Here is a 24,714-nt window from a genome sequence, read left to right on the forward strand (position 1 = left end):
ATTATAAAGTAAACTCTATATTGAAAGGATGGTGGGTGTGTAGCACTTAGTGTTTAATGTTAATGGCACAGCCAGAACATCTGCCACATTCCCAATCAGTAAATGTTTCGTAGATACCGATAAATGACCCATTACAATGTGAAGGTATTTATTTATTTATGGCTTTGGTCTTGAAGTGAGAGTGGGTTTAAAAAAAGATAAATAAGACACATTCTCTTATTCTTACATAAAGTTAACATAAAATTGGCTTAAAATACACAGTGCGCCGCCTTTACCTCTAAAGACCCTAAAAACATAAAACATTTTAAAAATAATTCAAGTAGAGCTGCGCCATTCAGCCTAAAGATGACCCTTCCATTACTGACCACCAGGGGGCAGCAAAATGTCACATGCAACGAGGGGCCAAACGCACGCGTACTAAACTGGAGGGAATCATTTGCTAATGATTAATAAAAATCATTAACCAATCATGTTCCACACCACTCGTCTTCTTGTGGCTCTGAAATTGACCTGTGGAAGTTGCCGGTGCAGTGTCCAGTGATTCCATTTCCGTGGCTGGATTCCGTGGAAAAGTGCGAAGTCTTCAGCGCGGTTATAGATTGGCAGCTGTCCTGAGAGTCGGCCGCGCAGCCATGAACCATATAGTGATCTGAGGAGGAAACATTACGGTGATTATTGGAGGTCATCAGTGGACCCGTGCAACTGCTAATGCCCACGCAAGCAGGCGCTCGCGGAGGGTTTATTACCTGCGCTATAAACCGGTAATTCGCAGCCGTCCACTGCGCAGATCTGCGGCCTGTAATCTTTCAGCAAACTGTCTGGTCCTGCTGGGATCACATCAACCATGGTGACGGGCACGATGGGGCTGAATACTGAAAGGGGGGAAATAATTCTACATCATTTTTGCAACAATGAAATCGTAAACTCATGCATGTTGTATCTGAGAACGCAGATTCGTGCGCGTCAGCAACGACTCGCCTGTCATTACCCGGTTCGCCTAGAGGTGGCGCTGTGGTACAAAACACGACTGTTTCAAGGGTGGCGACCCAATGAGAGGTCGAATGTAACGCTGAAGAGGCAGACTTCCTGCGCAGGAAGCAAACATGTGCTTGTCTTAACCCGGACCAACAAAGTCATTTGGTATTTACCCGAATGCAAATTTCCGGCTGTGCATTGAATTAATTGAAACGTGCGCGTGTCCGGGGTGCCTACATGGACGGCTGAAACTGAGTCAGATTAGAAACTACAGAAGCAGTCCAAGAAGTGCCTGATCTTTACGCAAAGCCTCCCGCTTCCTGCCATGAAATTACATGTAAAACAAATGGGCGGAATCCAAAAAAACATTTCTAACGTTTTAGAGTTCGCCCTGTAAACGTGTTCATATAGTCAGGACGGCAACGGGGCCGGCGACTCTAAAGCGCTTCGGCTCCCCAGGAAAGGCCGATATGGCAGCTTAAATTCGGAAAACAAGCAAACCAGTGAGCACATGTTCTTGAATTTCTGAGCTTCTTATATAGAGCTGTAAAAGAAAGAAGCCTAGCATGTACTGGATCTCTCCCTGGATTTCTATTTAAAAAAACTTGCTTCTGTCACTGAAATGACAGAATCTTCCTGTACAGTTTGCAGGAAGAGAACATGTGCTCTCTTGTTCTCCTTTCAGCGTCTGTAGATTCCACCAGTGGCGCGTTGCTTTGCTGGAAATGCGGTGCGTAAAAACCACTGAACGTCATCCATAACAACCGTGACTGTCATGAAAAAGCCGCGCTGCTTTTCACTATGACTCGGCTGCTTGTAAAATGTTCCTCCCAGAAGACCAAAACAAGTGTGCTAGTTTGAATATGCGCAGGATGTGGCTTTCCCCGTTTCGTCGGGCTGTTTGTCTTCACACTTATCCTGTCTGGGTTGAACATTCTACAAGGGAACCCGTCCCATTAACCTTTGAATATGATGCAACAGGCCCGGTGCAGTTTCTGAGCGCATTGCCAGTAAAAGGAAACAGTGGGCGAGAGCAGAAACCTTCAACTGTAAGTTCTGAGGAAAGTGCGAGGCGCTGGTTGTGGCCGTCAGACTTTCGGTGTGTGGGCACGCGACCCCGCATTGATTTGGTGCCCCTGCGTCGGGACTTTGAGAACAGCGCGACGACCGCCCTGTGTGTCACGGCCACACAGGTTAGGCGTCACGCGTGCACGCACCTGATCGTGACGACTTGCGTTTCAGCCTCCAGCAGAAGAGACCGAACAGGATGAGCGCGGTCACCACGAGTCCGGCCCACAGACCGGCGGGCAGCGCCCAGTGACACTCTGCAACGGAGACGCAAAACATCCATTTTAATACGTTTGCCTGGTGATTCGTGGTCGTTCATCACAATCCTTCAAAGTCAGTTAGAGCCACGATTGGAAAATACCTCCAGCTCATACATTAAAAACATACATCATTCCTGCGTCATCTAAAACGAGCTTTGGTCAAACTACGTTTTCAAAACATCGATGAAGCGCCGAAGAGAAACGACTGAATGAATCCAAGGAGCAAAGGAGGAGGCGCCAGAGTGGCGGCCCGCTGCCTCATTCAGATCTCGACAGTTTCCAGCCGCAATTGAAATTTCAGAATCGTGTTTGGAAGAAAAAAAAACCTACGAGATTTGTAGCCGCCGCACACCGCGTCCCTTCCGGACGTTCCCGGGATGCTCAGCTCTCTCCCAAAGTCTTCGCACCTGCAAATAACCAAACATGTTTATACCCCAAACACACAAGGGCTCCATACTGAACTAAGCTGATTTTAGTTCCTCTTGTGTACGTTTGAAAACTCCAGAAACAGAAAACTGACGCAGGCGTAAAGAAACCGGAAGGAAGACGAAGATCCGGACGCATTTCTACGGAGCTGGTTCTGACCTGGTGTGTTGACGACAGGGGGAGGAGAAGTCTGTCATGTTGCTGTAGGTGCCGTCCTTACAGGGAGCACAGACCGTGTTGTTGGTGTGGGACGCTGCAGGACGCACAGGGACAGTCTCACTAATTTGGACCTCGTTGGGCAATAATGCAACTGCACGTTGGGATCATTTAATCCGCATTTCCGGATGGAACCTACCGAGAGACGTGACTCCTTCGCCCGGGGGACAGTGGAGGACCGGCTGGCAGTGCTCGCATTTATGGTTGCTACAGTAGAACCCCGTCGTGCACGTACACACGGTGTCCTCCTGAGGGCTGCATTCCTTCAGTGTCCTCTGGTTGCTGTCTGGAAGAGCCACAGAGAAGCTGTTAGAGGGATCAAGTCTCCCGAAGAGGGAGAACCTGGATTCACTAACGAGCGTCAGCATTTGATCCGAAAAAAGGACGAGTAGTTAATGTGCTTTTAGATTCCCATCCATCCATCCTCCATCCACCCATCCATCCAGCCATCCATCCATCATCCATCATCCACCCATCCATCATCCATCCATCCATCATCCACCCATCCATCCACCCATCCATTCATCCATCCATCCATCATCCATCCATCCACCCATCCATCCATCCATCCATCCATCATCCACCTATCCATCCATCCACCCCTCCATCATCCATCCACCCATCCATCCATCATCCACCCATCCATCCATCATCACCCATCCATCCATCATCCACCATCCACCCATCCATCCACCCATCCATCCATCCATCCATCCATCCATCATCCACCATCCATCCATCATCACCCATCCATCCACCCATCCATCCATCCATCCATCCATCCATCCATCCATCCATCCATCCTCCATCCATCCATCCATCATCCATCCATCCATCCATCCACCCATCCATCCATCCATCCATCCATCCACCCATCATCTTTTCAACAGCTTCCACAGTGGCTCATTTTCAAACAGCTCCAGCCTCAGTTTCCATGTAAACAAGAAAAATAACAATAATAATAATAAGACGGGAGGTTCGTGCACAGGGGCCCTACAGGGCGGCCAATCCTTTTTTGTGTGTGCGTGTATTCACAAGTCTGAGCGCGCGTCTTTATCAAAGACACAGGATGGTTTCAGCTCACAGGTCCCTCAGAGGACACACACACACACACACACACACACACACACACACACACCACACACACACACACACACACACACTTACTGGAACTGCAGACCCTGCAGAGATGACAGCTCTTCATATGATTCTTTGTGGCCGTGTAAAAACCGTGTTCACACTTTGCACACTTGGTCGGCTGGTTGCCGTCGCACTCGGCTTCCACGTACGAGCCTGACGAGACGCAGACGCAGAGGAAGGTGAAATGAGCAGCTCAGAAGATGACCAGCCCAGTATTAAGGCAGGCCAGATCGCTGATAAGCAACACCTTTAAAAAGCCCAAGATGAAAGAAATGTCAGTAAATGATGCTGACTGACCTGCATCACAGCGACCACAGCATCCTCCCGTTTTACTGGGGTACTGGTCCTCATTTGTGCAGTTCCCAGTAGCCATCCGTTGCACTCGTGATGACAATACTTCCCCGGTGCGTCCACCCTCCAACTAAAGTCCCTTGTCTTTCTCTACGGCTCTTCAGGAAGCGTCTACCCGATCTTTAGGTTGGCTTCAAGCTTCCTCTGGACTTGTTTCTGACGTCTGCTCTTCTGCCACCTCTCTCGTTCTGACTTTCCCCTCCTCAGTTTGCGTTACCTGCTTCTCATATCTCTTCTAATCCTACAAAATGGAAAACCCCGGGTACCTTTTTTTGCTTTATTTCCCTCCTCTGCGTCTCTGTGTCTCTCGCTCTCTCACTCTCTCGTTTGTCTCTTGTTTCCTCCCTTGTTTCCTGTGTGGGTCCAATCGCTGCTGAGTAAAACACAGGCCTGTTTCTGCTGAGGTTCAGGTTTTAAAAAAAGAAGCTGAACCTATAGAGTAAAGAGCACAATGAAACATTTCCTCTCTCCTCTACACCCTTTCCTCTTACACATGTTCCATTGTTCCCAGTGAACTTTTGTACCAGTGATGTGTGACGGGGCTAAAAATGTTGATGCTCCTTAGTTACTAAAAAAAGGACGTCCACAGAAGGTTTTTTTTTTTTTAATAAAATGTCTACGTGTGCAAAATCCGAAGGGGGAAGGGCGAGAAATAGAAACTTCATTACAAAGAAAAGAGAAGCAGAGATTTTGAGGTTATTTATTTAATGGTAGGGATCTGACCGGATCACAATGTTGCGATTGAGGTGGGTTTGCACTTTTTTTTAATAATAGTCCGACAGCCAATGAAACTGATTGCATGAGCATTGTTATTGTTATTGAGCTACTTCCATTCTTCAAATTGATTATTTTAAAGCATTTCATCAGTCTCATTTTTTACTTTCTTAATGCATCTCCAACTCAGTCTGCTCCTTCTGCTGTTCTCCCACTTGGCCTCCTCCATGTTGTTGGGATGGGTGGAGTCTCCAGGGTACCCCCGCGGATACCTGCCGCACGCCAGTTTGAACTGGAGCCGATGCGCCAGGAAAGGTCACGTCATCTCCATCACACTCATCCACCTGGACCTGGAGGACAGCCCAAACTGTGAAAACGATGCCGTGAAGGTCGGGCCTCCCCAAGAAGCAAGAGAAAACCCTCAGCGTGGTGTTCTGCCGCTCACACCTCTCCCTCTCTGTTACAGGTGCTTTCGAATGGAAGGCCCCTCTCCATTCTGTGTGGCAGAAAAGGATTTGCTGAGCTTCAGTCGTCCGTGAATCCCGTCCTTCAGTCCTCGCCGGGAGGCTGCCTCAATCTTCTGTTTGTCTCGGACTTCTCCAACAAGAAGAGACACAGCGGCTTCAGGGGCTTTTATACCGAACAAGGTCAGAAACAGAAAAGAAGTCCAAATGGCATCCTCTGCTAGCTTTTCATTGTATTTCTATGACCCGGAGAGCTGATTTTGTGTCATATGAGCCTAAACTGTAAAACAGGGCACTTCAGAGTCATCCGAGGTGTCTTGGTGACCTATTCTAGAGTCTGGTTCTGTCTCAGCAACCCCAAATGCCCACAACCTCTTTAAAATGACGCTGCTTTCTTTACTTTGCCACTCAGACTTTGATGAATGCCAGGATGACTCTGAGGCCGGATGCACACAATTCTGCCACAACTTCGTCGGAGGGTACTACTGCTCCTGTCGTCATGGTTACCACCTGAAGGAGGACAACCACACTTGCACTGGTAAATAAAACCAAAGCACCCAGGCTGCCATAGACCAGAATCTAATGAGAGAAATCAGCAAATGCTCACACAAGTGAAACAGGAAGCGAAAACTGGGGAAAATGGAGGAAGCAGAAGCTCGTGTGGGGGAGGGAAAGAGAGAATGGCTCTAATAAGTAAAGGTTGAGTTGAGAATGAGACGGGACAGGCACATTGTGTAATCCTGGTCCTTACATGACAAACCCTCCCTGGGATTGCAGTGCATTGCTCGGAGGATCTGTCGGGGTTGCGTAAAGGGGACATTTCCAGCCCCTCCTGGCCAGCTCCTTACGCAATGAATGCTGACTGTCTGTACACTCTGTCCGTGGAGGACCACCTGCAGGTGGAGCTGCACTTCTCTGAAGGCTTCGATGTGGAGCAAAGCACCGACGGCCACTGCATCGATGCCTTGATGGTGAAACTCCCTCCCTTCATTTTCATTTTTGTACAGTCAGCTGATATTTCTTGCTGCCTACTCCCTTTCCTTTCGCACTTCCCGTGCATGTTTATTGCACAGATATTGTCATAAATCTGGCATAAATTCACAGATTCAGACTCCTTCTGGGAATCTGGGGTCATTCTGTGGGCTACAACCTCCCCCATCTCCCTTCCTCACCCACTCCAGTCAGGTCCACATTCGCTTCGCTTCTGATGGCTTCGGCACCAACAAAGGATTTGCTCTCCGCTTTAGAACCAGAGGTACTGAAGCCTTCTCACCTTCGGCGTTACCAGTACGCAACTGTTCTGAAAGATGTGGCTAATTCACGGCTTTTGTAATTGTTCCGGGCAGCTAAGGTGTGCCCAGCAGCAGTGACTCCACACTCCACGGCAACGCCACGGCAACCAGATTATTCTCAGGGTCAGACGGTCACAGTCAGATGCCATCAGGGCCACATTGCGAACGTGAGGCCTCGATCATTAAATAAATACGTTCTTTGAAGCCATTTGTAATCAACTGATTTTCTCTGTTTAAAAAGGTGCAGAATAGCTTATCCATGACTTCGGAATATGTGACGACATGTCAGAGAACAGGAAACTGGTTTCCCAGTTACGCCTGTGAACGTGAGTGTGACTGTAGCTCAGTTATTCTCGCTTCACTCTCACTTCCTGGTTTTTGGAGAAAAAAAAAAGCAAAACTTTTCTCTCGCATTCTCTTGTGTAGCGGTGGACTGCGGTTTTCCCAGTATCCCAGAAGACGGAATTCTTCAGCTGGTGCAGCCAAAGACAGGAAAGACTGTGTACAAAGCTCAGATCAATTTTAAATGCAGTTCAAAGTACTACACACTGGAAGGGGATGGTAATTCCCATCTGGCAGCATCACACTTCTAAATCACGTGTCACTCGATTAGCACAATTTTCTTCATCCTTCCAGACACGTACACTTGCAATGCTGATGGCGAATGGACATCAGCTGGAGGCAACACAGAGATGCCGAAATGCACGGAGGGTAAACCTTCAAGGCTTGCCTTTGTATTTTAATCACATAAATGGCTCTAATTTATGTCATTTTATTATTTATTTCTTTTTTTCCAGTATGTGGGAAGCCTGACGTCCACCTCATGGGGACAGGGCGAATTTTGGGAGGTACGGATGCAAATCTGGGAGAATTGCCATGGCAACTGTTGATAAAACCTCCCAGAAAAGGCGGAGCGTCGCTGATCAACGACCGGTGGGCCGTCACCGCAGCTCATGTTGTGGAGACAAAACAGGAAGACGCTTTGCGTATTTACGGCGGACTGGTCAACGCGAGGTCCATCTCAAATAATGAGGTCGTCATGGAGAGTGAAAAAATCATCATTCATCCCAACTTCGCCTCGGGCTCTGAAACCAATTTCGACAGCGACATTGCTCTTATAAAGTTCAAGTCCAGGGTAAATTTAGGCCCCAACCTGATTCCGATCTGTCTGCCCCCAGCCAACATGAGCTTGGTTGAAAATGAGCTCGGCACCGTGTCGGGCTGGGGGATCACAGAGCGACAGGCCGACGGCACGTTGGGGACATCCTACAGCCTAAAATACGCCCACATCGGCGTCTACTCCCTCGCCAAGTGCAACGAAGTACCCTCCACACCAGGCGGCAAGCGGATGGTTTTCACTGATAACATGTTCTGTGCTGGAGCGGAAGGGATGGACAGCTGCCGGCAAGACAGTGGGGGGCCGTTTACCACTCCTATGCTGGGCAATGGAAAAGGGCCTTTTTATCTGAGCGGCATTGTGTCCTGGGGCTCCCCCTGTCATGAGCGGAAGTATAAGGGTTATTACACCAAAGTGAAGAATTATATGGACTGGATTAAGAAGACAATAGACGACAACTCTTAAAGATGAGGGAGGAAATACTCGCTGCTTTCACACCTGATTCAATTTATTAATGCTGCAAGATAATGAATTCATTCATATTGTTCCACATATTTTAAAGTCAACTTGTGTTGGAAAAAAAAAGATTTAAAGACAAAACACTGATTTTTTTGTTTATCCATATAGCAAACACCATGGGTATTATAGGCTACAAGTACAAATAAAACTCTTGCTTTCTAGTGTGGTGGATTTTCTCTTGGATTAAAAAAAAAACATTGAATGTTTTACAAATCACCCTGTTTCAACACAGTGGAAACGCGAGACATTTGCAAAGTCCTCATTAGGTATGTAGCATTTAGGTCTTCAAGCTATAGAATGTGTGTTAAGATTGAAATAATAGTAACATGTGAAGGTCAGACATTATCGGACCATCTACAGGTCTCCAGAGAACCAAATGTGTGAAAATGTATAGAAACATATAGGCACATATGTAATAGCTCCCTCTAGTGGAATAGACTTGTATTTATAATATAACATATTTAAACATGACATAAAAAAGGTTGTTCAAAGTTGCTCATTTCATTACAAAAACTGAGTAGATAAAAAAATGAAAACAACACGAATAATAACAATAAAATGAAATGACTAAGAGGGGATAATGGTGACATTATTTGGACATTCTTACTTTATTTTGCTAGGGTTTGAAACATCAACTCCACTCTCAGAATTCAAAGTCAAGCTTTCATCTGATTTTGCCAAAATAAACAGGGCATATTCCCGGCATCAACACGGTGTTGCTACACTCTGCAAACAAAAGCCATTGTGGCCAGAATGTTTTCAGTTTTCTGAGAGGTTCGCAGAAGAGTTTGTGTAGGATTGAGCTGTAGAATTGAGTGCAATGATGGGATGTTTCTGCTGTATCCTCTGGTAAGCTCTGAGATGTTCATTTACTGATTGTTTCACTTGTAATGTTCGGTGAGGTGACTTCTTCTGTGTGGAACTCCATTCCCATTATAGGATCTGCTGCTTCTCATTGTTTTGTTTAATGTACATTATAGATAGAGTAGAGTTCATCTGATGACCGGGGGGTCGGTTTTAAACGTATATACATGCTTGAGAGTCGTGTATGGCGACAACCATTCAGTCCTTTTCTCTTTACATCAACTTTGGACCAGCAGCTCAGCGGGTGGACAACTGATTAACAGATCAAACTCTCTCTATTTACAAACCTTTCCAGCTTTCTGTATGTGACAGTGGGCCTGTGCTGGCCGCTGCTGGAGACAGAGCCACAAATGTATGGAGAGGTCAGGTCGCCCCTGTACCCCCAGCCTTACGCCCCCAACCTGCAGGAGCAGTGGGACCTACATGTGCCTGAGGGGTTTCAGATCCGAATTACCTTCACACACTTGGACATTGAGGCCTCTGCAGGCTGCCACTACGACGCCCTCACAGTCAGAACTCCATTTACATGTTCTAATACCAGTGGTGCTACAAAAAGATTTTCCCCTTTTTTTAAACATCAACAGCTAACAATGCAACTTTGGGTTTTGACTAAATCTGTGCAGTCGCATTCTTTATCGTTGCAGGTGGAAGAAACGACCTTTCCTCGTGGTGTAATGTTCCTTACATGCTCCTGCAGGTTCTCTTCGATGGTAAAGTTCTGGGAAAGTTTTGTGGGAATGAGAATTCTGCCGACGGGAATCATCCTGGCTCGGAGCCCCTATTGTCTCCAGGCAACACTCTCACCCTTATTTTCAAGACGGACAGCACCAACCCAGAGCGCCACCAAAACGTGGGCTTCCTGGCTCACTACCAGGCCATAGGTGGGCTTCATCACGTCTCTCAGCTCAGCTTCACCGCCCTCACCGCCGTAACACTTGTGTCAACTCTCCTGTCATCAGACATAGACGAGTGTGCGGCAGAGCCCGAGGAAGACAAAGAACCTCTCTGCCCCCAGATCTGCCTCAACACCCTCGGCACATACATGTGTTCCTGCCACCATGGCTATAAGCTTCGGTCCGATCAGCGCACGTGCGTGTGTGAGTAAGGTGTTAAGTAGTAGTGCTTTTAGTGCCATTCAGCAGAGGATAGATGAGTGAAACTACGTCTGTTTGTCAGTGTCCTGCAATGATGGTCTATTTAGTGAACCAGAAGGGCACTTGGCCAGTCCAGGATACCCTAATCCAGAACACCAAGCCCTGACCTGTCAGTACATCATTTCGGTCCCGGCCGGCTTCACCGTCTCTTTGAACTTCAGTGACAACTTTCAGATCGAGAGCACCATCACAGACCAGGGTCCAGAATGTCTTTACCACTGGCTGCAGGTGATGAGCCGTCACAGCAAATATGACGGAATAATCCCAAAGAGGCCAAATTTGCCGTCACCTCTGCTAACAGGTAACCATTCCTGGTCGAGGGACAGTGAAGCTGTGTGGGGAAAAGAGTCCAGGCTTGATCGACACGAACTCCAACACCGTGACTCTGGACTACTATATTGATAGTGACGGCTGGAGCAGAGGCTGGAGCCTGGACTACAGCACCCACAGTGAGACACAAATGTCAACTTTATCAATTATATCACGGAAGATAATATTAAAAAATAACCAGCAGTGCTGTTTTCACGCATAAGTACCATGAGAAGTACTATTCTAATCACTTTTTTCTTCCATTGGGTGATTGAATCATTGGGTGTGTGGTTGATGTTACGTCTGCTCTGTACTTCAGGAGTGGAGTGTCCGTTTCCAGGCACCTTAACCAACGGCAGGGTCACCCCCTCCCTGAGCCGGTACCTCTACCGGGACTACATCTACGTGCGCTGTGACACAGGTTATAAGCTGATGATGGTGAGGTGAAAGTAACCTTTGTGTCGCACCTTGACTCACACATTGCACTGATATTTCCCGTCTTTCATTTCTTCCTGTTAGGATGGGGAAGAGCTCCCCAGCTTCTCTGCTATGTGCCAAAGCAACAGGCAGTGGCACCTCCCTCTGCCAGAGTGCCACAGTACGAGTCCCTAAGTCTGCCAGACACCTCCAACTTTTGCTGGGTGCTGTACGTTTCCATCAGTGTGGTAATGTCTCTCTGCAGTAACTGACTGTGGAGAACCCAAAATGTTGCTGAACGGAGGGTTCCAATTTCTGTCCGGGATGCACAACCAGTACCAATCTGTAATCGAGTATCACTGCAATGAGCCGTTTTACAACTTTCTTGGAGGAAACGAGGGTCAGATATTTATATATTCCACTCCTAAATGTAATGCTGGAGTCCAGTTATGAGCCTCTGTGTTCTGCCGTCTCAGTTCACTTCACCTGTGACCCAGACAGAAGGTGGAGATCAAATGAAGACCTGATCGTCCCCCCGACATGTCTGCCAGGTATTTCTCAACAGTTTGTCCAAGCAGGAAATGAATTAGTGGATGAAACTCATTAAATACGTCCATTCCATTTAGTCTGTGGCAAGTCGATGAACCCCCTCACTGGCCATCAGAGAATCATCGGGGGCAATAACGCCGAACCCAACAGCATCCCCTGGCAGGTGCTTTTAAGCATCAACGGTAAGAGAGCAGGCGGTATGATAATAGCAGACCGCTGGATTCTGACCGCGGCTCACGTCCTCACAAGCACAGAAGGCCCGATTTTATCAAACAACGTGCGGGTGAGCGACCTGGATCATATCTAGTCATACTTCAGCTGTGACTGCATCACTTATTTCCTGCCATGATTTGCAGATTTTCATGGGACTCACTGTTATTGATACCCTGCCAACCTCTGCCGTGTACCCTGCCTCGATCCACATCCACCCCGGCTACGTCAACCCCGGGTTGGTTGACTTCAACAATGATATTGCCTTGTTAAGGCTGGAACACCCGCTCACATTCAGCATCTCAGTTATGCCAATATGTCTGCCGGAAGGGGGCTCTACGCTGGTTAATGGCCATATGGGGTAAGGAAACGATTGTATTCAAAACTCTCCGGATCAACAGAGGCGTCTGTTGAAGTCTCTCTTCTTGGTTTGCAGCATCGTGTCAGGCTTTGGAGTCACAAACGACCAAAATCGAAAGATTCTGACAAACAGGTTGAAGTATGTGGAGCTTCCCGTGGTGGACCAGGAGATATGCAGAGCTTCAATCGCCGCAGAGAGAAGCAAAAATCCAAATACACCGCTTCTGTCAGATAACATGTTTTGTGCCGGGTTTCCTGAAGGAGGGAGGGACTCCTGCCAGGGCGACAGCGGAAGTCCGTTCTCCATGAGCAACAACAACCGCTTCTGGGCCGCCGGGATCGTCAGCTGGGGGATTGACTGTGGTCGTGAGGGAACATACGGGGTCTACACCAGCATCGCCAACTACCTGAGCTGGATCAACAAGACAATGAATGAGAATTGAAATTTACAATCGATGGTGCAGCGCTAGTTCAGCTTCCTGCAGAACTGCCACTCATTCCCTGTAATGTCTAAACGAAAACACGAGTCAAAGCCTGTCACCAAATTTGCTTCTGTGTTGCTAAATTGATGCTCTGCTAACTTTGCAAATAATTGTGCACTATAATGTTCTTGGTTTGATCCAGAGTTAATCCGACATCAACAAAAGAGGGAAAAGGAGCATTTAGGGCTGATGCTAACATGCTGATAAAACAATACGGTTTCCTAATAACGTTTCACAAAAGTGTCAGAACTTTCAAAAAGCAATGTCACACTTTACCACTGTCGCTTGAAACTGCCTGCAGAATCAGGCTGAGACCGTCTCAGAGGCACAATACAAATAAAAATGAAATTAAATTGAACTGCAGTGGTTAATGTCACCCCAGCAAAACTAGGATGGCGTTTCTCGTAATCTGCGCCAGTCACACTTATTGAGCAATCGTGGACTGTGGTCCTCGGTAAACACCAAGATAAATAAATTCTGAAGGTTAAATTCCATTGGAAAGCACAACACAGCACAGCCACAACAGTCCGTTTCTACATGAGACATTGAACTAAAACCGTTGACACCTTCGCTAAAGCAAACATGGAACGGACCTTCTTTGCTGTATGGTAAGCTTGGAACTGTTTGAAGGCAGCTTTGAATGTTCCAAATATTGAGCCGGTTCTTTAAATGCTGTCTGTGTGCAGGATTGTGTGTTTGTCTGTGTGCCAGTGCAGACAGCAGGCTGAAGTTACGTCCGGGACGCTTCAGTCCCCTGACTATCCAAAGCCGTATCCTCCCAACCTGATGAAGCAATGGCATCTCTCGGCTCCGGAGGGCTTCCGGATCCAGCTAAAGTTGACACACGTGGATATAAACCCCTCTCGAGAGTGCTCTCTGGATTCACTCACGGTCAGAGTCATTTTTGAACCCATTATCAATACGAAGTGTGAAGTACTCACTCCCATCAACACACCAATCTAAAGGGCTGCCGTCACCCAGTAAAGTTGCCCTTTTCTAAGTAATCTGATTTTCGTTTAGTAGCGGAAGCTTGTGTAACATTTGAAGAGTCTGAACGGCAGCAGGATCAGCCGCTGAGCTGTTGAGAAGTGGTCAGACAATCCTCTGAAGCTCACTCCACAGAAATGACATTTTCCTTTTCTTTATCTCAGGTTAAGCATGGTGAGACCATCAGTAAGATCTGTGGTCAGAACTTAACGCAGCTCTCAGCCGAACCCATCACCTCCGAAGGCAAAAAAATGACCATCATTTTCCAAACTTCTGATTTCAATCCAGAGTTCCATCAGCACACCGGCTTCTTGGTTAACTTCAAGAAAATAGGTCTGTTTTAGATTTCTGCTTTCTCCTACGTCATTGACGCCATGATGCTGTATAAAAATACACCCAAAGGACCTAAATTCAATGGACACGTTAACAGACGTCGACGAGTGTTCGAAGGCCGACCCAAAGAACGGCTCAGGTTCCGTCTGCTCCCAGATGTGCGTCAACACCGTTGGTTCCTATTACTGCTCCTGCTACAGTGGATACACACTTCAGCCGGACCACCAGACATGCTTGTGTGAGTACTCTGTGCACCATAAGGCCGAGAGTGATCACTTTTCCTTCCTGAACCCTCAACATTTTCTCCTGGTGTCCAGTGTCATGTAATGCTCACATATTTAAACAAGAGGGACGTCTATCTAGTCCAAGATACCCCGATCCCTCACCTCCTAACCTGTCCTGCACATACGTCATCTCCGTGGAGGACCACTTCACTGTCACCCTAAACTTCACTGACTTTCACGTGCACAGTGAAGACGGTGAAGACGCTGAAGACGGCCCCAGGTGCCTCCATCACTGGCTGCAGGTACAGAAGTGTCTCTCAGAGAGACTTGGATATTAAAAACGCTTCTCCTGAAATGTCCGACCTTCCAGGTGACCGTCCCAGACAGTGAGCCGATGATGCTGTGCGGAGGAAGGAGTCCTGGTGTGATAGCTACAGATTCCAGGACCATCAGACTAGACTACAAGACCGGGGATGAAGGCTTGAGTCGTGGCTGGAGTCTCAGCTACAGCTCCTCTGGTAATGGTCCAAGGAGGGGTGTCCAAACCCGGTCCTCAGGGGCCGCAAACCATCCGATCCAATAACTGGAGCCGTCTGACCAGGTAGACTTTCACCTGGGATCCCACGTTCCATAGTTAAGGTGTTTTATGATGGAGAGCCCAGCTGGACTGGACTGGGTTTGGACACCTCTGGTCTAAGGGATGGGGACAGTACAGATAGGCCATTGGTTCGGTTAAAAGAGGATCGCCTTATATTTTAGTGAGCCAAATGTTCTGTTGTTTTACAGCCAGTGGGTGCGAGGAACCGGAACCTTTGCTGAACGGAGGCGTGATCCTGCTGTCAGGTTCTCAGAATCAGCAGGATTCTGTGATCCAGTATCACTGCAACGAACCGTTTTACTCCTTCCCCTGGGGTGAAAATGGTAAAACAATCCAGTCAGTGGAATCGGCTAAATGATGAACGCTAATATTTCCATCTGATCCTCAGTCACTTTCACCTGTGAAGCAGACAGGAAGTGGAGATCCGTCCACCAAGATCTGCCCCTCACCTGCACACCTGGTAGCCAAACAGCCCGGCCGAGCGTGTTTTGATACAACGCGACTTCTGAATAAAGGGGAACTGTATTTGTGTGCTTCTCATCCAGTCTGTGGCAAACCCACAAGAATCATCGCTGACTATGAGAGGATCCTTGGAGGCAGAGAAGCTCCAGCCGGCGCCGTCCCCTGGCAAGTGCTACTAAATATAGAAGGCGTACGAGTCGGTGGCGTGGTGGTCGCAGAGCGCTGGATTCTGACCGCCGCTCACGATCTGAAGCACAGCAGAAAATCCATGTCCAGCGAGGCCGTCCAGGTGAGACCCGGCGTGGACCTTCACGCTGTGCCCGTCCAGGTTCTGACGCAGGCTCTGGTGTGTGCAGGTCCACCTGGGTCACACTAACCTTAAAGCCCTGCTGAAGTCTCCCGTGCTGGCGGCCTCCGTCCATATCCACCCCGAATACAACAACTCGGACGGCCTGGACCGCGACAACGACATCGCCTTGATCCGACTGCAGAAACCACTCACATTCAACGCAGCCATCATGCCGATATGTTTGCCAGCAGAGAACCGTAAATACGTCGCCGGCATGATGGGGTGAATAAGAACCTCTGGTGTTTGTGTCTGGTATGATCAGATTTTACTTTTGGTCCATCTTCACGATGTAAATCCGCCTCTTTTGCTTGCTGATTTTCAGAGTAGCGTCAGGCTTTGGCATCGTCGATATCTACCCCCCGCGCATCCCAAAGAATCTGAACTATGCGGAGCTCCCTGTGGTGGACCAAGAGACGTGCCGACATTCGTTCACTGAACTGAAGAAGCGCAGACACAATTTACCGCGTCTGACGGACAACATGTTCTGTGTGGGTCTCCCTGAGGGGGGCCAGAGCTCCTGCCTGGGTGATAACGGAGGCCCGTTTGCCCTGAGTGATGATGGGCAGTTCTGGGCCGCTGGGATTGACAGCTGGGGGGTCGACTGTGGAAAACAGGGAACATACAGAGTCTATACAAAAGTGGCAAACTACTTAGACTGGATCAATCAGACCATCCACGACAACGGAGGTTTCTAAGAACCCTCAACATGATATTACAAGACAAGTTATGATCATCTAGTGTCGGGGTGGCCGACCAGTCAGAGCCCAAGAGCCACATCACACACATGGGCACACATGAACACCACCTCACCCCTTCCTCACACACACACACACACACACACACACACACACAGACACACACACACACACCACACACACACACACACACACACACACACAGACCTCTGCTTAGCCTGATTTATTGTAAATGTCACACACCAACATGATAATGACAGAATTTGACTTCCTCAGACCACGGGCCGGTCATTCTCAACAATGAACATTGTGTGCACTGTCTCACACACACAAACTCTCAGTTCAACTAAGTCCACAAACAAAAACATAATAATTAAAATAATCTTTTTTTCTCTTACTATGCATGTTGCTTAGTGGGACTTCTGGCATTCCTTGCTTTGAACAATCCTCTCCAAATCTGGCTTGGATTCAGTTCTTTCACGTGGGTGTCAGTCAGAACAGATCGATGCTTTGGTTTCACGTGTTTCAGGACAGAAAACACAGACTCGAGACGTGTGTTGACCCAAATATTGACAGGATCTTAAGCGCAGCCCGTTTGACATTGGGCTATTTTTCCATTGGCACACTTTTCCAGAACCCAATGGCCCCTTCCCTTAAAGCAGGTTTCAGTTGGTCCTCCTCACAAAGATCGATCATCTCCACCTCAGCTGCAGCCTCATCTGTGACCAGCGGGGCTTTAAAACAGTGCGGGGCATTAAAACAGTGCGGGGCTTTAAAACGGTGCGGGGCTTTAAAACGGTGCGGGGCATTAAAACGGTGCGGGGCATTAAAACGGTACCGGGTCACGAAGCTTTCGTGCAGGTTTTCCTGCCATTTTGAAGGCGAACTTGACTAATTGTTTACTCAAAAGATCTTGTCCCTACTGAGAAACTTTGCGGTATTTTCATCTAACGCGCATGCGCGTTTGGCGAAGGTACCGTATTGAACTCAAGCGAAGCGAACGCGCACATTAAAAAAACACAAACCCAAACTTCGATATGAACGTTAGAGCCGCATGAAACCAGGCAAAGAGCCGCGGGTTGGCCAGGCCTGATCTAGTTGATACTAATAGATGGAATTATTGTGTTTGTGCCATATAAAAACATCTTTAATATTTTGGTTGGGCAAAGTATTATTTAGTTTGAGGTGGTGCGACATTTTTCTAAGTTTGTTTAGCTGAATGCGCCTATACGATTGTCCTGTATCTTCCTTGCAAAGATCTGTAACATCTGGTCATTTTAGGATTTTACAACTCGGTTCTACCTGATATTATTGGATTGAATGTTCTCTTTTATGCTGTTGAAACGTTTTTGAATGTCCAGCTCAGCAATTATAGATAAAACAAACTACACAAAACATGATGGACAGTACAAAGTCGAGTTGAATCAAAGCATACTAACTAGCCCAGATAGATAGATAGATAGATAGATAGATAGATAGATAGATAGATAGATAGATAGATAGATAGATAGATACAGTAGGTAGGTAGGTTCGTCCTCAGTTCGTCCCACTTCTTGCTTTCACTTTCGCTTGTGCGCATGCTCAGTATAGCGAGACCTTAAAACGCTTTGTTAATTATGAAGTGCTCGAACTAACATTTAAGATCAGTGCGGTCACATTCGCGTTCTTTATTTATTTATTTATTTTTACTAATTTAAAGGACAGGAAGGACAAGACGGAAAATGCTACTTTAATCGAGCCGTTAAGCTTAAATAGTGAAAGTGAAAGCGCATTATTCGTCATTCAGAACGTTGTGTTTAAATTCCATTGCTGGAAACTATACGATAATCAAGTCCAGCGATGTTAGCCAACGTCATTTTGATTGGATTCTCCCTGAAGTTCGTCTGTGGTAAGAATGTTTAAGAATGAACGAACTTCCTGGAAACGTCTTTTATTGTTTTTGTGCGCATTCATGTCTAAAAACACTGTCTGCTTTGCTGCTCGCCACTCTGCCTTCGACACACTTTTGAGTTCGATGGATAAAAGGTGTATTGATTAGCATTTCATCCCAGACTTTAAAGAGGAACGACCCCTGAAGTCAGCCGTACTGTTTTTAGATAAATAACTCCGCCTGCTGCGGAGGTTTTCACTTCTTAGTTAGTACTTTAGCCACAAATGAAATGAAAAATGCAACATTCCTTTTGTTTTCCAGGTAATGTTGCAGATATTGTACTTTCCTGCAGCCTGGTGGAGGAGGGAGTGGGCCTGAGCGGGATGACCGGGGGCTCCTCTTTCTCTCGGGCTCCGGCCACTCTTGTCTTCAGGGATGTTGCAGTGGCTTCAGACGAATCCCTGGATCTGCTCCCGCCCTTTGTGGCCCCCTCGCTGCTTGATCCGGATGCCATCATTATCGAAGCCAAAGGTTTGTGCTTTTCCACGTGGGTTCACGGTGCCAGAATCTTGTGAGGAACATTTTCCCCTCGTCCCTCCGCCACAGCCTCATCACCCGAGGTCCCAAACGTAGAGGTGCTGCTGCACGCCGACTGCAACGACCTGGAGGTGACCTGTGAAATGAGCCAGTACTCTGTCAGCAAGGCTCTGAGGAGATCCGACCTGACTTATTTCATGGTGTCCATCAGCGTGGAGGCCGTGAGCTTTAGCGTCACGCTGATTTTGCAAACCCTGGCCGTGTTGGAACCGTCGACGCTCACACAGAGCAAACTGGGCCTCCCTCTCAGCCCGACTGGAACCCTCCCGACTGAGGGTGGGGACAGGTCATGTTGATTCATTCCATTTATTCTGTTAAGCAGGCGGTGACACAGGCCCCCCTCTGCTCCTCAGTGGTCTTCCTGGTGTTTTCCCAGAGAAACTCCATCTCTGCTCGACTGAGAAGCGACGCCGTCCTGCACTGCAGCTTCAGGCACCCGGAGGTTCCGCCGGAGCAGGAGGTGGCCATCGGGTGGCGCCTGCAGCACAAAGGAAAAGGGTGGAAAGTGCTGCACATGGAGACGAGACTGGACGAAGCGGAGCCGAGGGCAGTGGGTGGGTGCTGTGTGGACGGAGGCACGGACGTGATGGTCACTGGTGATTTGACTTTGTACCTTTTTGTCGTCAGTACACGAAGAACGTCGGGGCTCCAGCCTGAACGTCACCCAGGTCGTCGACGGCGACGCCTCTGTGACTTTGACCAAACTCAAGGTTAGGGACGAGGGGAGCTACATCTGCTCCGTCAGTCTCGGCCCTTTCAAGGCTCAGCAGATCATTCAGCTCCACCTCCTTCGTAAGTATCCCTTTGTTTGGAATTATTCCTTCGTGCTCCGTAATGCGCGTCTGATGTTTCCCGGCTGTGGCTGCAGAACCACCCCAGGTGTCGCTGTCCCAGCAGAAGCTGGTTTTGAAGGCGGAGCCTCAGACGCTGAGTTGCCACTGCTCCGAATACTATCCTCTAGATGTTCAGGTTTGTAAGAGGCATTGACTGGTGACCTGGCCGAGCTCCGTTCTTGACCCTTCTCTCCTCTTCAGATGGAGTGGTGGCTCCTCTTCCCCACAGACACAGAGCCAACGGTGTCCGAAGACCAGGGCTCCCTGTCCAGTCATCGCCAACACGGCGACGGCTCTTATTCTTTGACATCTCAACTCACTGTACCCTCCACTGCTACCCCAGGAACTAAAATCATCTGTAAGGTGTCGCATCGGGCCCTCAGCACCCCCCTCTCCGTCAGCCTGGTGGTCATGAGTCCACAAACCAGTATGTTCCCGACCTTTGCTGCTCTAATAGCTCAGTATTGAAATAAATTAGTCTTGCTTTTGTCATTTCTGGGTGATTTAGAGGTTCTGATTGGCGTCATGCATCTTGAAATTGTCAGCGTTGCAGAAAAGAATGAATAACTCTGTTTCTGACACTTTGCAGACTCCTATTGGTGGATTGTGGGCTTCCTGATTGTCACCGCGATTTTCTTCTACCAGGTGATGAATTAACTAAGATGCTGCGATATGAAGGCGTTGAGACACGCATGGTTTGACAGACAACCAGTAAATATAAAAATCAACCACTTCTGGGGGCTGATGTGTGTACGACGACACACACATAAGCTGGGAAACAATATTCAGATTCATTTTTGTCATGATGATCTTGTGAGAATTGAATTGCTTGTATTTGTCTCAAAGTTCGTTAGAGTTTAAATAAAGATATGTGTGACTGTTTTTTTTTAAAAAAAAGAATGTATTTATGAAGTTGCGAGTTTATAAATACAGACATCAGTCCGTAAGATGTCCTTTTCCTTTCTCATTTGATAACTTAATTCTGCCGATATTAAAGACACCACCAGATGTCGCCAAATCTCGTTTTAAACTATTTCACATATTTATTTACTAAAAAATGACTTAAGACTATATTTCTACATTAAAGCTGTCAATATATTAACAGCCAAATGTGCTCAGTGTGTCAAAATAAGGTCTAGATCCACTCCTGTCTGTTAATTATCTTTTATTTGGCATCAGCAAAAATGTTAAGCATGCATTTATTTTCACAGATCTAGATGCATCTTCAGGTCATAACCCAACACGTTAACAGTTTTTACTCTATCACCTCTGAAAACTAGAACATTTTTCCCCATTTCTTTTCTTTTTATACTGAACAAAAAAAAAGGTTTCAACACATAATTTGGATCATAATTTCACAGAAGTGGTGGCTATCTTTTCTCATACGATTGTGTCTATTATTCTGCAATAGCAGACGTTTGTTTTTAAATGAAGGGAAATAAAATACATGTTGCATTGCATAAGCAAGAATTACCAGGTCTGGACAGCATTATCTGCAGATGCTGAAACGGTTAATGCAAATAAACATTTAGCAGCTGGACTGGCAGACACACGTGGAACACAGGGGAAACGGTGAACACCATCTGCCATGCTAGTTAGCGACAAACACCATCAAACTGTGGGTGATGATCTGATCTGCGTGGTTAAAGGATCCGGCCACTTCTTTCATCTCCGTATTTCTGAGGACACCGACTCAAGCAACAAGACCAATGTTGCTGCACAGTCGTTCCCAAACGACGTTCCCAAACGTTTGCATCTGCAGCAGTTTGAAATGTGATGCTACACATTCGCGGCTGTCTATGGCTGTAATCTCTGGGAACCAGAAACCTTCGTATTAATGTGTAGATTGTCTGTCAGTGGCTGCGTGACAGTTTTTTGGGCATATTAATGCCACCGACTCGTACAAAACCAAAATACACTAAAGCATTGCATACATTAGTACTTCAGTCTAGAACTAGGGTTGTTTTTTTTTCAGGAGTGAAATGTTGCAATACTTCCCTGAATCACATACTTACTTTGTTGTCAGACTTCATGATAGTAACTATATATTGCAAAAAATAAAATAAATAAGGAAGACTCTGAGAGGAGGATGTGCAGGGAATAAACTCAAAACTGAGTCTCTAAGATAAGCTTTTCAGGACCCACAGGGACGGGAGGCTGTTGGCTACGAAGCTTCGGATCACAGAGACACAAAAAAACAGAGTGTTAGTAGCTTTTAAAGAGCTGATGTGATAGAAGGTGTGTATTTGCATGTTTGTTTTAATTTACAAATGTGTTTTAAACTCTTAGAAAGATAATATGACCAAGCTTTGGTGTGTTTGATGTAGAAAGGACTGCAAACTCACTGTACACGTTCTCTTTACATTATACGTTTAAATGCACGTCCTCATGTTCCCTCTGTCACAAGACTGGTCTTTTTTCCCCTCCCTCCCTCTTTTTCTTCCTCTTTCACTCCGCCTGCTGCTTCCTTTAATAATACATGAGATGCAGAGTCAGGAGAGGGAAAGAGAGAGAGACTTCATGCTAAAACATTTGAAGAAATCCACAAAAGGGGGGGAAGGGGGGGGGCAAAGAGGGCGGAGAGGCCTAAAAACACTGCTGTCATGTCGAAGTGCAAGATGGCTTGATGGAAGACTGTGGAGAGGAAGGAGAGGACAGCTGACGGGGGAGGCTTGGGTTTGCTCGTTCTTCCGTCCTCCTCCCTCTAATATCATTTTCAAGTCCGTATCCATCCGCTCTGGTGAGCTGAGCTCAGTAGAAGAAGTACACTGCCAATAAAAGAGGACAGAAAGAGGACGTAATTAGCCTAATGGATCCGGCTGAGGGTGGACGATGGTGTCCTGCTGGTGTTTTAGCATTAAAATCCCCCCCTGCGTTACTAAGGTGGCACAAGAGCTCATGAAAGTCTGATGGCGTGCGTACCGGCGGACGTTAACACGTACCAGCAACCCCAGCATGTTTGCTCATGGACTCCCAGTCAAGACCAACTCACTCCCCACAGACCTACTGAGTGTCCCTCCACCTTTGGGTCCTTGGCACCATTGTGCGTTTGCTACAGCTAATTACTAGCGTGGATGCTGTGTCCGTATTTTATCCAAGGTAAACAGGATATGATGCTTTGAATGAAAGAACATGTAATTAAAGGAGCGACTTTGGGGTCTTTGGGGCAGTGAAGGTCTCTAAGCAACGTGCTGCAACAGTGGAACATCAGCATCAGATGATAATTAATATGCCATTAAAATGTACACGTGGTTCAAATGAAAGAAAATATTAAAATGAAGGGGAAAAACAGCATCGCCAAATTAGAGAAAAGAAAAAGAAGAGCTACTCACAGAATATTATTCCAACCACAATGACTCCGATGATTCCCATCATGATCATCATCTGTGAAGAATATCAATAAAAACAGATGTTTAGACCTCAGGAACACTTGTAGACGGGCCAGGCGCGGGTCCAACGTGCTGGTTGAGCCTCACTAACGGGCCCACCTTGCAGTTCTTCCACCAGTACTTGTTCTTCAGCTTGGCTGCGCAGCTTTCAAACTGGGAGGCTCCAGCTTGGAGAGCGTCCGCTCTGTCGTCCAGCTCCGAAAGCTTCTGGTCTCTCTCCAAAACCTTGTCCACGTTCACCCGCATGATGTCCACCACCTGGCCGGGGGGGGGGGCAGATGTGCGAGGGACAGAAGCACATATTTTATTACAGCTGATTTTAGTTTTTTTTTTTTTTAAATTTGAGGTGATCCAGATGTGCCCCAGTTGTATTCTTGATGTTCTGAGCCCAGGACCAGCTCACCTCTTCCACCTGGGCCTGCGTCTGCTGTAGCCTGCGGTTGCTGGAGGTATTGGGTGGGGGTGGAGGACCACCGCTGGTACCATCTGCACCAGGAGCTCCGGGAGCACCGGGGGCTCCAGCTGGGGCAGAATCTGGGGCAGACCTTCAAGTTGACGAGTTATTATTATTGTTATTATTATTATTATTGTTGTTATTGTTATTATTATCATCATCATCATCATTTACAGCTATCAACGCGCACAACTTAGTGAGGAGGATTTTTTTACTTGCGTCAGCGGAATCTACCAAGCTGAATGATTACTGTGTCAGAAAAAAATGGAAATTTAAATAATACGGTTTGATTCATTTATTTATTTTTATTTAATGCGATTTTTTTTAAAATGAAGGTCTAGTTTTTCCCCCTAATTGTTAGAAGAGAAAAGCCGCAATATACTCACATTTCTCTGCAGCTGTTTGAAGTGACTCACGGACAGTGGACGAGGAGGAGGAGGAGGAGGAGGAGGAGGAAGAGGAGGAGTGACTGGGTGGCGAGGAAGGAGAAGGAGAGTCTCCAGAACCAAAACCAAGAAACCCAAAGGGAAAAGCGCAGATAAGATGGGAGAGATGGAGTCAGAATCTTGCTTTGCTAAAGCGAGAGGCGCAGCTGCAAGTCAGCAAAGTGCCGCAGTACCGACAGGCGAGCGGGTGATGGATCAGTGGTACCGGAACCGGAGAGCAGGAGGGCGCGGAGAGCTCAGAAGAAAAGTACTTTCAAATCCATCCAAGCGAGACCCGCAGACGCAAAGATCCCTGCGGGGCTTCTCCCTGCAGCTCCTGCAGTGATGCTGAGTCCGCGGCTCCTGGTGGCGAGGCTCGGCGCCGACGGGCTGCTCGCGTGGTGGTGCGCGGCCGCCGCTCGTGAGCGAGATCGACAGTAGAATTGGAAAAAAGTACCGTCATGAGATTGTTTCCGCTCCAGCTGGTTGATTCTGTCGCGCTTCCCCTCCGGGCTGTACAGTTCGGAGCCAAAGTGCGGTGCCACTGACGGCTGCTGCAATAATGCGCATCTCCCGCTGCCTCCCCCCACTTGGACCAGTAAGCACAGTGC

General features: G+C 47.4%; 6 protein-coding genes across 9 annotated transcripts; 4 read left to right on the forward strand and 2 right to left on the reverse strand.

Moving 5' to 3' along the window:
- Positions 1-131: 131 nt before the first annotated feature.
- On the reverse strand, positions 132-4,892 carry LOC130533012 (tumor necrosis factor receptor superfamily member 5). Its single transcript, XM_057046115.1, has 8 exons — positions 4,383-4,892; positions 4,113-4,238; positions 3,085-3,231; positions 2,889-2,982; positions 2,634-2,710; positions 2,193-2,300; positions 747-872; positions 132-649 (listed from the first exon to the last, which is right to left on the reverse strand). The coding sequence occupies exons 1-8, from the start codon at positions 4,456-4,458 to the stop codon at positions 468-470; spliced, it is 936 nt and encodes a 311-aa protein (XP_056902095.1). The 5' UTR covers positions 4,459-4,892; the 3' UTR covers positions 132-467.
- Positions 4,893-5,035: 143 nt separating this feature from the next.
- Positions 5,036-8,703, forward strand: c1s.2 (complement component 1, s subcomponent .2). 2 transcript variants are annotated; one of them, XM_057045942.1, is made up of 11 exons: positions 5,036-5,182; positions 5,341-5,539; positions 5,617-5,797; positions 6,027-6,152; positions 6,392-6,585; positions 6,719-6,869; positions 6,961-7,073; positions 7,148-7,232; positions 7,333-7,467; positions 7,543-7,617; positions 7,704-8,703. In XM_057045942.1, the coding sequence occupies exons 1-11, from the start codon at positions 5,169-5,171 to the stop codon at positions 8,486-8,488; spliced, it is 2,058 nt and encodes a 685-aa protein (XP_056901922.1). In that variant the 5' UTR covers positions 5,036-5,168; the 3' UTR covers positions 8,489-8,703. The 2 variants fall into 2 exon arrangements, with proteins under 2 accessions (XP_056901922.1, XP_056901921.1); XM_057045941.1 differs by lacking the exon at positions 5,036-5,182 and having other exon boundaries at positions 5,309-5,539.
- Positions 8,704-9,236: 533 nt separating this feature from the next.
- Positions 9,237-13,245, forward strand: c1r (complement component 1, r subcomponent). Its single transcript, XM_057045926.1, has 13 exons — positions 9,237-9,391; positions 9,702-9,915; positions 10,104-10,287; positions 10,366-10,503; positions 10,583-10,788; positions 10,862-11,009; positions 11,189-11,307; positions 11,389-11,467; positions 11,552-11,686; positions 11,763-11,837; positions 11,913-12,118; positions 12,192-12,406; positions 12,482-13,245. The coding sequence occupies exons 1-13, from the start codon at positions 9,363-9,365 to the stop codon at positions 12,846-12,848; spliced, it is 2,115 nt and encodes a 704-aa protein (XP_056901906.1). The 5' UTR covers positions 9,237-9,362; the 3' UTR covers positions 12,849-13,245.
- Positions 13,246-13,305: 60 nt separating this feature from the next.
- On the forward strand, positions 13,306-16,933 carry LOC130532941 (complement C1r subcomponent-like protein). Its single transcript, XM_057045954.1, has 11 exons — positions 13,306-13,495; positions 13,574-13,778; positions 14,039-14,207; positions 14,305-14,445; positions 14,525-14,733; positions 14,802-14,949; positions 15,218-15,352; positions 15,418-15,489; positions 15,575-15,780; positions 15,848-16,062; positions 16,163-16,933. Exons 1-11 carry the CDS (start codon positions 13,470-13,472, stop codon positions 16,533-16,535), a joined length of 1,899 nt encoding a protein of 632 aa, XP_056901934.1. The 5' UTR covers positions 13,306-13,469; the 3' UTR covers positions 16,536-16,933.
- Positions 16,934-18,097: 1,164 nt separating this feature from the next.
- Positions 18,098-21,506, forward strand: tapbpl (TAP binding protein like). Its single transcript, XM_057046068.1, has 8 exons — positions 18,098-18,423; positions 18,727-18,936; positions 19,012-19,278; positions 19,356-19,556; positions 19,630-19,794; positions 19,871-19,971; positions 20,037-20,262; positions 20,425-21,506. Exons 1-8 carry the CDS (start codon positions 18,375-18,377, stop codon positions 20,490-20,492), a joined length of 1,287 nt encoding a protein of 428 aa, XP_056902048.1. The 5' UTR covers positions 18,098-18,374; the 3' UTR covers positions 20,493-21,506.
- Positions 20,984-24,702, reverse strand: vamp1b (vesicle associated membrane protein 1b). 3 transcript variants are annotated; one of them, XR_008952464.1, is made up of 6 exons: positions 24,065-24,701; positions 23,628-23,769; positions 23,324-23,482; positions 23,168-23,219; positions 22,181-22,603; positions 20,984-22,007 (listed from the first exon to the last, which is right to left on the reverse strand). XR_008952464.1 is itself a non-coding variant. In XM_057046197.1 (6 exons), coding segments are annotated over exons 2-6 (372 nt in total). In that variant the 5' UTR covers positions 24,067-24,175; positions 24,298-24,702; the 3' UTR covers positions 20,984-22,586. The 3 variants fall into 3 exon arrangements, 2 of the variants coding, with proteins under 2 accessions (XP_056902177.1, XP_056902176.1); XM_057046197.1 differs by having other exon boundaries at positions 20,984-22,603; positions 24,065-24,175; positions 24,298-24,702; XM_057046196.1 differs by having other exon boundaries at positions 20,984-22,603.
- Positions 24,703-24,714: the final 12 nt, after the last annotated feature.

The sequence above is a fragment of the Takifugu flavidus genome, chromosome 10 (genome assembly GCF_003711565.1).
Source record: "Takifugu flavidus isolate HTHZ2018 chromosome 10, ASM371156v2, whole genome shotgun sequence".
Classification (NCBI taxonomy): domain Eukaryota; kingdom Metazoa; phylum Chordata; class Actinopteri; order Tetraodontiformes; family Tetraodontidae; genus Takifugu; species Takifugu flavidus.

Coding starts and splice junctions, on each gene's coding strand:
- LOC130533012 (XM_057046115.1), bottom strand. CDS start 4,458: ATGGCTACTGGGAACTGCACAAATGAGGACCAGTACCCCAGTAAAACG. Junction 3,232..4,112: donor CTGCAGGGTCTGCAGTTCCA/GTAAGTGTGTGT, acceptor TGGCTCTTCCAG/ACAGCAACCAGAGGACACTG. Junction 2,301..2,633: donor GTGCGGCGGCTACAAATCTC/GTAGGTTTTTTT, acceptor TCTCCGTTGCAG/AGTGTCACTGGGCGCTGCCC.
- c1s.2 (XM_057045941.1), top strand. CDS start 5,324: ATGCATCTCCAACTCAGTCTGCTCCTTCTGCTGTTCTCCCACTTGGCC. Junction 5,798..6,026: donor GGGCTTTTATACCGAACAAG/GTCAGAAACAGA, acceptor TTTGCCACTCAG/ACTTTGATGAATGCCAGGAT. Junction 7,074..7,147: donor ATCAGGGCCACATTGCGAAC/GTGAGGCCTCGA, acceptor CTGTTTAAAAAG/GTGCAGAATAGCTTATCCAT.
- c1r (XM_057045926.1), top strand. CDS start 9,363: ATGATGGGATGTTTCTGCTGTATCCTCTG. Junction 11,308..11,388: donor CAGGTTATAAGCTGATGATG/GTGAGGTGAAAG, acceptor TCTTCCTGTTAG/GATGGGGAAGAGCTCCCCAG. Junction 11,687..11,762: donor CTTTCTTGGAGGAAACGAGG/GTCAGATATTTA, acceptor CTGCCGTCTCAG/TTCACTTCACCTGTGACCCA.
- LOC130532941 (XM_057045954.1), top strand. CDS start 13,470: ATGGAACGGACCTTCTTTGCTGTATG. Junction 14,446..14,524: donor GGACCACCAGACATGCTTGT/GTGAGTACTCTG, acceptor CCTGGTGTCCAG/TGTCATGTAATGCTCACATA. Junction 16,063..16,162: donor TACGTCGCCGGCATGATGGG/GTGAATAAGAAC, acceptor GCTGATTTTCAG/AGTAGCGTCAGGCTTTGGCA.
- tapbpl (XM_057046068.1), top strand. CDS start 18,375: ATGTTAGCCAACGTCATTTTGATTGGATTCTCCCTGAAGTTCGTCTGT. Junction 19,557..19,629: donor AGCGGAGCCGAGGGCAGTGG/GTGGGTGCTGTG, acceptor TTTTGTCGTCAG/TACACGAAGAACGTCGGGGC. Junction 19,972..20,036: donor ACTATCCTCTAGATGTTCAG/GTTTGTAAGAGG, acceptor TCTCCTCTTCAG/ATGGAGTGGTGGCTCCTCTT.
- vamp1b (XM_057046197.1), bottom strand. Junction 23,483..23,627: donor CGCAGGCCCAGGTGGAAGAG/GTGAGCTGGTCC, acceptor CCCCCCGGCCAG/GTGGTGGACATCATGCGGGT. Junction 23,220..23,323: donor ACTGGTGGAAGAACTGCAAG/GTGGGCCCGTTA, acceptor TATTCTTCACAG/ATGATGATCATGATGGGAAT.